At 42.2% G+C, this 12075-nt stretch overlaps 1 protein-coding gene across 1 annotated transcript in view; it reads left to right on the top strand.

Moving 5' to 3' along the window:
* cdh5 (cadherin 5) overlaps positions 1 to 11790 on the top strand; it is a 33404-nt gene extending 21614 nt beyond the window's left edge. Inside the window, exons 12-15 of the mRNA XM_030070842.1 lie at positions 3917 to 4047; positions 5200 to 5314; positions 8974 to 9106; positions 9976 to 11790. Of these exons, the coding sequence (XP_029926702.1) occupies positions 3917 to 4047; positions 5200 to 5314; positions 8974 to 9106; positions 9976 to 10360 (764 nt within the window). The 3' untranslated portion in view covers positions 10361 to 11790. The remainder of the gene's footprint in view (positions 1 to 3916; positions 4048 to 5199; positions 5315 to 8973; positions 9107 to 9975) is intronic.
* Positions 11791 to 12075: the final 285 nt, after the last annotated feature.

Here is a 12075-nt window from a genome sequence, read left to right as displayed (position 1 = left end):
CTGCCACGGCTGTTTTGGTGTCAAGTTTAACATCAGAGCATTTCTCTCTGACCTGGAGATTAACGCGGCATGGCTGGGATAGGAAATGTGCTTCTTTGTAGAACTGCGCACTTTTAATTTTAGAGACAAACCACCTGGAGTGCCCCATTCTCAGCTGAAACACTGCTGACAGATAACGCAACTGCTTTCCAAATTTTGCTTCTCCGACAGCCTTTAATCTCACGTGTAAGGCTGCCAAATGAAACACTCCTCTTGGCGGCAACCTCTGTAACCAAAATGTCAACTTCTGCCACAGTTAATTTCTGTGTCTTGGATCTTAGGCTGCGTCTCCTGTCTGTATCTTGCAAAATTGTGCTGCGCCAAGCCTTCCTTTTTATAGGCCAAGAGTTGCTAAACACGCATTATTCTGATGATTTGATTCCACACGGTTCTCACTCCGCGTCTGCCTCTGGTTTATCAATGCACGATGTGATTTTGATTTTCATTTTGGTGGTGTGAGAGACGAGGAGGCAGAGTGAGGGGGCGGATGGCTGGTTGACTAAGTGCTGCTTGTCAGTCTGGAGCCACTGTTCTCCCCTGTGGCTCAGGACTCTGGCCCTCAAAATCATTTGACAGCCCTTCACGACTCTTAACACACTCGCGCACACTGTACACACACTCACACACACACACACACACACACAAACGTTGACACACGTACAGCGAGAGCTGCAAAGTGGCAGGAAGGCTTCTAAAATATTTATTGACTACAAGCTCTTTAAAACTTGACAAAAAAAGGGAAAAAAAGAGAAAACAAGCAGGCTTGCATTATGAATCCAGAAACACAAAATCGGGTGAGAGTGGCGTTGATGATGGCAGCGGTGCTGTATCCTGGGAGAGCAGTTTGTTGCGTGCCGTCTTTTTCTCTTTGTCTTGTGCATGCACACACTCACACACTCGCACACACACACACACACACACACACACACACACACTCTGACGCTCAGTGTAGCTGCATGGTGAAATGACATGTTTCTGTGTTCAGACCAGGCAGCTACACGAAGCTCAGAAACCTCACTGCATTAACACCAGACAGACAGACAGACAGGGTGAAGGTAGGAGTGAGAAAGACAAAAGAGAGAGAGAAACTTGCTACACACACCCAGAAACAATGGAGAGAGAGAGACGAAAAGGGGTGAGACAGATTATAGAAATACAGACAAACAGAGAGCAGGGAACATGACGGTGGAAATGGAGAGGAGAGAGAGAAGGAATGAGACGATGGGAAAACAAAAAAGAGCTTATACCAGAGGAGATGAAGCTCTCTCATCTTTTATTCAGTTCAGTGAGGTCTCATCTGAACCAGTGTCCTCTCACACACACCTTCACTGATTCTTTGTCGTCTCACGAGCAATACATTGGAGGCCTGTTGAACTTGTGTCACACTCAGGTTGCTTTAAAGGACTAGTCCCGACGTTTTGGCCAAAATACCATTTTAGTGACTGAGCCAGACTGGGACAAGATGTTCGATACCATTTTCACCTCTGTACATCCAGTGGTTCAGTGTGGTTACCGTTTCGTGTTAGCTTAGCATAAAGACTTGATGTCTATGGGAGTCATTAGCCTAGCCCCGTCAAATTGAAAAAAAAAAAAAAAAAAAACTTGCAGCAACACAATTGTATTAGTCTGTTTAAAAAAATGAGTCATTTTAGGGGAAGTTAGATGGTGGAACTGTAACTATTGAGGACGTTTATGGGAAGATCCATACTTTATTTTTACATTTTGATGGAGCTAGGCTAACGACTCCCATAGACTTCAAGTCTTTATGCTAAGCTAACAAGAAATGCTACCCATAGGAACCGACACACTGGACAAATTTGGTGCTTTTCCACTAGTATCTACTCGGCTCGACTCTACTCGCCTCAACACGGTTTCGGTGGTTTTCCATTACAATTGAGTAGCACCTCGCTGTGGGTGGAGTCGTCATAGCAACGCGCCGCACCGTCCAGCTCCCTCTGGATTCTTTGGGCCGTCACCAAGCACAGAAAAGTCTCCACCTCTTCATTTGACCATGGTACCGGTTTACTTGCCATTTTCCGACTTTGCCAACTTCAGCGATGATCAATGCGAACGGTCGCTGTTGTGTTTTTTTTTTTTTTTTTTTTTTTTTTTTTTTTTAAATGCCGGGTTTGGTTGTCGTGAAAGAGTCGCTCTCATGTGTTGTCACTCCCCGTCCAATCAGTGACCTGCACGGCGTTTATGTCACATGAGGCTGAGTACAACCTTACAACAGAGTAGAGTTGAGCCGAGTCGAGCCGAGTAGGTACAAGTGGAAAAGCGTTACTTGTCTCACTCTGGGTAAGTCAGAAAAAAGGTATTTTGCCCAAAACATTGGCGTATTCCTTTAAGGAGATAATACCGAAGCACGGAAAAAACTACAGGTGCTATTCCAGCCAGAAACAGTTAAAAAAGGCGCTTTGGCCTTTTTGGTCCAGAAGTAAGAAAATAACATTCAATTCAATAGTCTGAATTAGACAAATTAATAATCAACTAGCACTGAAAGTATAACTGTACCGAACAGGGTGTCACACAGTTCACTGTACAGTTTACACAGAAATGGCCAGTTAAAAAAAGAATCAAAGAGATATTGTTCATTTTAGTGAGTTTTAATTAACACCATTTCCCACAAGTCCAAGACACTCAGTTAACTTTTAGCACAGTCATGGATGGAGTCATTCCCATGTTCCCCAGTTCTATATAGCACATAACTGGAACCTGAGAAAATGTTCCCCAGCTCTGTATTCGGGGGATTAGTGTTAAGGTGAATGTGTGTTACCTGAACACAAGGGAACAGAGGACCTTGGGAACATGGATACGCTCCCATCAGCGATACTCATTGAGCTTCTAATATGAACAGAACATACAACAGAGTATTTCTGAAGGACAAAAAAATACGTCTGACGGGAAAACACACAGTAGCTAATGGAACAAAGACAAACCAGGAAGTGAGGGTGAGACCTCAGCTTCCTGCAGAAACTCTCGTCCGCTAAAGTGCAAACTCTTGTCCAGGAAATGCAAAAGTTTCCAGAGGCCATGATTTTGTATTATAGCCTACATTTAAATTTGTCCTTGTCCATTTCCTTTTACATGCCATATCCAATTTATAAGGAAGTAACTGACACTGAGTCACACTTAAGTATGAATGGAAATGAATCATAATGAATCTTCACTTTATTTTACATCTGAGTCAAGTAAATGCTGGCTGTGACTGTGCATTTACATATACGAGGGTTTAAGGTTGATTTTATCGATAGATCAATATCAATCCAGTGTAAAGCGTTCACACCAGCTCGTCCCAGTTTGTTTTAGCTTCAGCCTTGCTCTTAAAAACAGACCCATGTGCCTTTTTGTTTGAGGGGTATTTCTAGGTATGTTTCAATAGGTAAAAGGGCCTTTCCTGCCATTGTGTTCAGTGAATTCCTCAGCCAGAGGGATATTGTGCAGAAAAGCTCTTCCCATCGTCTCAGCAGGAAACTTCTGCCTGCTGGAGATTTGACTAATGACACCATTGTTGGGCCCGGGCTATAGTGGAGACATTGTGCTCTGCTGTTCTGTTCTGTTCTATTATTTCATTGTACTGTGTGAGCAAAATATTACAGTCTCCCTTTCAATAAAATAGACTGAGCAAGTCTATCTGTATCCATCCAGGTGGAAATCCACATGAGAGTTACAACCCGCTCATCGGATTCAGACGTTAAATCCACTTCAGTCATGACGTTGAGGTGGAGGTGAAGGGGAACAGGGGGGTTAAAGAAGGATTTTTTGAGACAAGTTAGACATGGATTTAGATGAAAGGGGGAGCAGATCAGTATTTGGGGAGGTGGTTGTAATATTTTGTACACTCAGTGTGAATATTATATCTTCTTCCTCTCTCCAGACAACACGGCAGATATCAGGGTGAAACAAGGAGCATTCAGCCTCGATGACCCCCGAGATTACACCCTGGATGTGGGCATCAATGATGGAGGACGACCCCCCTTGATCAACCGAGCCACCCTGCACATCAAGGTCTGTGTGCATGTGTGTGTGTGTGTGTGTGTTATATTAGTCTACTGTTTTATTAGTGTACTGTTTTTTTTTTTTTTTTTAAGACAATATTTGTATTGTAAAAGTTGCACAAAGATGAGTATAAATTACGTGCTATGATATGATATGTTGCGATACATGCACAATACAATATGAAATATCACAATACGATACAATTGCAGTTAGAAATCACTGGTGATATGATACTGTCACGATATTTTACTCATGATGATGATGCTATCACGATGCAGGTCATTTGGTGATATGAGATATACTGTAAGATAATCAGCTGTGATAGATCACAATATTTGTAACCTTAACTGAAGAAGAAAAAAAATACCCTGAAAAGGCAAAATAATTTTTCAGTGAGCAGGTATCAGTCATGTTTCTCAGTGTTTTAATCAGTACAGCTGAAACCTTAAATATCGCTATGTAGCACAAGTGTATCAACAATGTATGACGAGGAAATATCACAATCTATTGCATTATTGATTTATTGCCCCACCAATAGATATAACAAAATATGATGCAATATGATACAATATGAGACGATACATAATCCAGTACCTCACACTATATAATACAAACAACAGCAGTTGTGCTGTTATTTGCAACTTAACAAAGATTTATTTATTTATTTATTGACCAACTACAGCACACTTAGGCCTGTTACACAGGCTACACAAGGACAACTTACGCAAACACAAGTGCTTGACCTACACAAGCTGTTTGCTTACATAATACTCACACATGCAGATTAACTCCCATAGGTCACGTCTGAGGTCAAGTCTATGTTATGTTGGATCGGGATATTTTAAAATGGTTACTGATGCTGCATAGCTATCAAAAGGAGTCTTGAAAATAAGATGGCGTGAAACAGTTCTGCCAGATTCTCTTCAAAATGTGCAGCCATTGGCATTTCTTTACACTCGAACATGAGAAATCATTATAGTCATTTTCATTTGATGCTCCAACTTGAAGCTTGTGGCATCACTGTAGGTCTACAACAGCCTACACAAGAATGTTTGTTAAGCTTATTGATTTTCCCCACATATGAAATGCACTATATGGACAGAGACAGACTGCAGATTGTTTGATTGATGGATTGACTGGCTGATGTGTTGTCTGCTGTAGGTGTGCCGGTGCGATGCCAGGCGTGTTCACACTCAGTGCAAAGCAGCCGCTCGGAGGATGGGCGTCAGCGTTCACGCCCTGATAGCCATACTGCTGTGTATACTGACGATCCTGGGTAAGTTCATCCCGAGTGGAAAGACTGGCACACAGACAGAGAACAGCTCAGGATCCCTTTGTGTACGATACCCAAAGTGATATCTCTGTGCATATGAAGCGAATTCAGCCATAAATACACCAGGCAGATGGATAGATAGACAAAAAAAAAAAAGAGCTGAGGACAGCAGAGAGGATAAAAGACGGTGATGCGCCTGTAGTTCTTAGTTAAACCCATGTAGCTTTTATGCTTTGAGAAGAATGCAAGGTGGCATCAATGATAGATGCAAAATGCCAGCCCTGACTGATGCAGATGTGCAAACACACTCACTCGCCTTTGCTTTCCAAAAAACTAAATTTGTGTTTTGCGGGGAACTTTTTCTCCTGGTATTGTTGGTTTTATGAATAATGCAGCGGCGGATGTGTAAATAATGCCTGCGGTTGTGAGCTCAATATTCTCTTTGATACCTTCACCCTGTTCCTTTTTCAGGGGGAAAAAGGAAAAAAAAAAAGACACTTGTCATGTTGGGTGAGCGGCATGCCGGAGATAGTTGGCCAAACAAGAGGGATCGGGGATGAGAAACAGTGAGGGAAAAAAGAAAGGAAAAGGAGAACAAGAAGTTGAGATAAAGAGGGACGGAGGCGGCTTGACAGATACGGAGAAAAAATCATATCTGGCTTTGGAAATGTAGGGAGGGCAGACAGACACTGGAATAAAGTAAGGGAAGAAAGTAAGGGGAGAGTGCGACAGAGAAATAAGTTATATTGAGACAGACTGACTGACAGAGAGACAGAAAGAGGGTAAAGAAAAAGGGGCAGAAGCTGAAGAAGAGAATTGTGGGAAAAGCAGCAGAAGAATAGCAGTCGTAATGAGGAGAGTTTATCAGCTCTTTAGGTGCTGTCTGCTTATCAAGCACCACCAAACACTCAACCTATTAACTATTAATACACTCCCTCTCTCCCTATCGCTCCTTCTCTCTCCGTTTCTCCCTCTCTCTCTCTCTCTGTTCCACTGTTTTTCTCTTCATCGCTCTCCCTCTCTCTCTTTCCCTTTGGGCCCTCCCCTCCCTCCCTCTCACTCTCTTCATCTCTCTGCCTTCCTCTCTTTCCCTTTCTGTCTCTCTTTCTCTTTATCAAACACCCCCAACACAGGCCAGATTAACTATTTAACGCACTTGTCATTATCTGCCAGGGCCCAAAGCAATTTACCGCACTCCCCATTCACAGACGCATTTTCTCACAGAAGTCGGGTTTGACACACGGAAAGACATTTTTCTCAGTCGTTTTTCCACAAAGAAAGGACTTTTTCTCTCTCTCTCTCTCTCTCTTTTTTTTTTTTTTTTTACCCCTCTAAGTCTGCTATCTCCAGAGCTTATTAAACTGCAGAGCATGTGTTGTAAAAGATTAATCTGTTGGTTTCCCATGCAAACTTAAATTAGTCCCGCTCGCCCCCAACTAAAAGGCATGGCTAATGCTGCCCGTCCACTGAGAGAGAAAGAGGTTCATATCGGGACCAGGGCTCCGGGCCTAATCTAATGTCTCAGAAACTGTCAAACGTATCCTTTCCTTTCCTTTCCTCCTTCTTCCCTCATCTCTCCTTTTCACTTTGGCTCTCCCCTCCTTCGCTCTTGTGCTCCATTTCTTCCTCGCCCGTCCCTCCCCTCCCTCCCTGCCTTCTTTTCCGTAATTGTCGCCTTCTGTCTTCATTTGTTCCTCCTTGTGTTCCTTTTTTCTCATCTCGTTTCTTCATTCCTCCCTTGTGCCTCAAATAGAGAACATGTGAGAAAGGGAATACTTTATGTAGATCGTTTCTATCCCGTCGGCTGTCCTCTTTCTCTCCCTCTCAGTGATATTACATTCATACGAGGTCTAAAGGTCACCATTTTGTGCGTCCTTAGGTGTCAAAATGTCTCCTTTGACTGTTTCCTTGAACCCATATTTCCGTCTAACCATTCTCTTACTTGTTTTTCAGGATTTTGCTCTTTTTTAACTCTTTGACCTTCCATTCTTTTCTTCCCCACAGGCAAGATCTGTTACTTGCCATCAGATTTTCTTAATCTCTGGAGGAATATAGCATACCTCCACATTGTATTGATATGTGAATTCTTTCTCCTAACCTAGAGCAGTAAAGAGATGCACATGAGGAGGGCAAGGCGTGTTTGAAGCCAAGATCCGCTGAGATTTTTCAAAAAACATGAAAGAGCCAAGTTAGAGGCACGATATACCAGTGTTAGGCAATCCAAGGGTTGATTCTCAGGAGTAAAATTTCAGCAGCAAGAGAATCAAACCTAACATTGATTTTGAATAAAACTCTTCTATGTCGAGGAGATGTAAATGAGACGAGGAACAAAACTGAAACAGGAGATTGTATTTAGGATGTTGGTTTCTTCTGGCTTTCCTCTCTCCCCATCCTTCTCAACCTTCATCTCCCCTTTTCCTTCCCTCAGTTTTGTTATTCCTTTGTCAGGTCAAACTTTCCTTCCCTTTAACCCCTCCACCTCCCTCTTGTTTTCTCACTCATTTCCCCTTTTCTTCCTCCTCTTTCTGTACAGACTGTGTGTGTCTTTGTCTGTGGCAGAGTTGGTTCATATGAGGCTTTCAGGCTCGGGGCGAACATCTCAGACACCTCAAACCATCCCCTCCTCATTTGCTCCCTTCATTCTTGTCCTGTTTTCCAGTCTCGTTCCCTTGTTCCTGCTCTATTTTTTCTCACTTGTTTCCTGTCCCCACTCTACTTCTGTTTTTTTTCTGTCCTCATTTTCTCTCCTTTCTTTTTTATCGTTGACTTCCTTTTTTCCAAATTCAGAGGAGCTAGTCCAGCAGGACAGGTGGCTGGACTTTCTGTCTGGTTTAGCACAAAGCACAGAAGTTACAGTATTAGCTCTTACTTTTTTTTACACTCTTCTGACAGTGACAGTGACCTATATATTACATATATATTGATATATGGGAAAATCATTTTTATTTTGCTTCATCATCAATACATAATTTGGATTGGGGGTGGGTGTGTATCATGCGAGTATTTTTCCACATTTAGCACCACCTTAAGCAAAGATACCTTAAGCAATTAAAGGAAACGTCTTAGTTTTAACAGCACTCTACATCATTAATCTGTGATTTGCAGAGTTATTTTCTGTTGAAGTGTTGTAATTTACTGTTTTGTTGTACCCACTTTCCTTCAGCTTCGTCTGCTTCTGTTTCAGTCAGTGCAACATCTCCTACATTTCCTACAACTTTCAGCAAACATGTATCAGCTTGCTGCTTTTAGTGAGAGTTTCTGCGTCCAGAAAACTTAGAGTCACCTCTTAGCTGAAAAACAGTAGGGGTAGAAAAAGGATAACAGAGAACAAAGTCTACACCCCAGTAATTTTCCCGTATTTATAAACTGACTGCAGCTGTGAATACTGTGACAGATCCACATTGCAGCTGTGTCATCCTACCAAGGTGATAGCCAATCAAATCAAAGTGTTAATGAAGCTTTACACATTTAACACCTCCTCCCACACTATGGTGGACCGCACCAATGTGTCAGCATAGCACAGAAAAGCCATTTCCCCTCAATCATGCACTCTTACTGCTACAATTTCAATATTGACCACAATAAAGAGATCAGACAGAAACTGGCCTTTGTAACTGCAATCAGAGCAGTAATTAATGTCATTTATTCAATCATCTCTCCAGTCATAGTGATCCTGATAGTGATGAGGAAGCGCTACCAGAAGGAGTCTCTGGCCAGTATGAAGAACAGCGGGGAGATCCATGAGCAGCTGGTCACATATGATGAGGAGGGTGGAGGAGAGATGGACACCAATGGGTATGCTGATGAATAGCAATGATCTGCTTTCTATTTGACATGCTTCTCTCGTTTTCTAAATACAACCTCAACATTACTCATGCCTCTCTTTTTTCTCTGTAATTTCTGAAACCGACCATCTGATGTGAATCAGCGTCAGAATCATTCTGTCATCAAGTCGCCCTTCAGAACGACTTCATCATGTTACATTTTCTTATACGTACCCCATATTTGCACAGCCTGTATGTAGCTGAAACATGCCTGCCCGCCTTTTTTTCAGTGGCCCTGACCATGAATCGTGAGGTTAAAGGGGTACTCCACCCAAACACCACATATGTTGTACCCAACGTTGTCTTTAGTGTCTGACGATCACATGTAAAATGTAGCAATTTCTCTCAGAACAGAGTTGGTCCATTTCGAATTCCCAATTTATTCAAGTTAAAATTGTCTTCAGCTTGCTCATTGGCCAAGAGTCCTCCACACTTTTATGACCCTTAGAAAAAATCCTGGAAGCACACATGCATAAGATCGGCATAGGTTCTAGGTCTAAGATCAAAGTTGGCTAAACGTTGGAAAAAGCATCTTGCCACATAGATCCCATGCAAGCATTCCATCAGAGTTTTATTACAGAGGTATAAAAGTATATCCAGACTAAATTGGGACAATGCAAAGAAGACATCACATACATAGGTCCAACATTGAGATGAGAACACTATCTACGACTATGATCTAATCATTCAGCAGTTGGGCAGTGGGTGGAGGTAGGGCAGATGAGAGTGTGCGATCAGGGAAAATTTCATTTTAAACACAACATCAACTCTTTGACCGGATTCTTAGGTGACGCCTCAACCACCTCTAAGTAAGCTAAGACCTATCACTCTCTCCTCTAGCTATGACGTCTCCATCCTCACCTCGGCTCGCCATGACGGCTCCATGCTTCGCCACCCAGAGCACCACCCCCACCCATCTCTGTACGCTATGGTCCAGAAACCCCACCACCACGCTCAACCCACCGCATGTAAGGGCGACATGGCCGTGATGATCGAGGTGAAGAAAGACGAGGCGGATCACGACAGAGACGGCTTTCCGTACGATACTCTCCACATCTATGGCTACGAGGGCCCCGAGTCTTTAGCTGGGAGTCTCAGTTCTCTAGAAAGTTCCTCTACTGGATCAAACTTGGATTACGACTTCCTGAACGACTGGGGTCCAAGGTTCAGGACCCTGGCCGAGCTCTATGGAGTGGATGGCTCAGACCGCTACGGTCCGTATTGATGGCGATCATCCGCAGATAAGCATATGTGATGCCAAAACACACACATTCACACACATTGTACATTAATGGTCAAAAACAGCCATAAAAATACATGTACACATTGCCAACAAGCATGCAGCAGGTCCTATTAAACACACAAACACACACACACACACACACACACACACACATAGAGATGACACTGGTTTTGATTCTTCCACATTTGTTTTTGGAAGAGGAGCTTAGATCTAGCAGAAGACATGGTCTCCAAAGACTTCTCTAGCTTCTGAAAGGAGAATCAGGATGCTCTTGTTTCCAGTGTAACACCAACTGACTTTTGTTATCCGTCGTAGTTCAGTGAGTTTGTCTAGCCTCCCCAGTCTGTTCAGTCTAAAAAAGATATTTAACAAATTCCGGGAAGCCCTGCCAAGTGAAATCAAGGAGTTTTTGTTGGATCTCAGTCTCTTTTTTTTTGATGAAATCTCACCCTTTGCTTCCTCCATGCCAATGCTGAGAAGACTTCAAAGATGTTTGAATTAACACGGGGATGTGACTCCACAGCAGGAAGTGGAGACTGACTGCTCCACAGATGTGCGCAGATCGGCACAATGCCAGCGCATTTGTCCAATCACAGTGCATCTGTTTTCACAGTGACATCATCCCCCCTGTTTTCTACCTGTGAAGATCCTTTAGACAATACTCGCCACCAGATGCTGTCAGCTTTAGTTCCACTTGAACTATGGCATCACAATCAGAGGCACTTCCTGCTTCCTAATGTTCATCTTCGCCTAATCAGATGACAATTCACTCAAGCGACAGCCAATCAGAGTTTGTTTTGAATGACGAGTGACCTAATCGTGTTGGCCAATGAATTACTGAATTATGATTCATGATGTCCTCTTGTATTTAATCCATTTCTCATCTCATATCTAGAGCTTCCAATTTACATTCTCTTTTTGTCAGCAATGAGTATGTTTACATGCACAGAGCATTTAAATTCTTTCTGTGCATCCTCATATCCCAATCATGAATATCCCTTGATACATGAATAAACTAAATATTCTACAAGAGTATTAAACAAGGACATAGAATTTAAATATACCACACAAATATCCAAGATGTTATCGTTATGTTTCTTATCACCTGGGTATCAGCTAATCTGGGTTCTTGTGGATGGGATGTGGCATTTACAAACAGCAACTCAGAAACATAATATTTAGGTACATTGCCTAATATAGATGGAAGTTTAAGTCGTTTTTATTTTAGTCCAACTGGGACTCAAAATGGTGCAAGTAAAAGCAACCTATTATTGCTTTTTTTTTTTTTTTTTTTTTTTTGTCACAGTCTGTGTTTTTTGTGATCTTTTGTCTTACCCGTCCCTGTGGTATTGACAGCCTGTAATCTCTTCTAAGTTTGATATATTTTTTATACTCTACAAAAGGGCCAAAAACACGGTTTGAAAAAAAAGAAAAAAAAAAAAAAAACAGGTGGTTTTATTTTGATCTGAAGTTACTGTTTTGATTTGTATATAGGGTCACTTGGGGTTGTATTGTTTGAGGGGAAAATCTTTTCGCAGCCTCAAGGGTTTTACCTCAAAGAGGTTTGAAATGTTTGATCGCAGCCAGTTGCCAGTTGTGTTTAGGTATGCTTGAAATGAAATACTGTGTTTTTAATCTGAAATACTCTTTTCAACGCTATTGTAATGGATCATTCCACACTAGCATCCTCCTCCACT

The sequence above is a fragment of the Myripristis murdjan genome, chromosome 15 (assembly GCF_902150065.1).
Source record: "Myripristis murdjan chromosome 15, fMyrMur1.1, whole genome shotgun sequence".
NCBI classification, from domain to species: domain Eukaryota; kingdom Metazoa; phylum Chordata; class Actinopteri; order Holocentriformes; family Holocentridae; genus Myripristis; species Myripristis murdjan.
The sequence above is the reverse complement of the archived record's forward strand: the minus strand, read 5'-3'. Positions and strand labels throughout refer to the sequence as shown.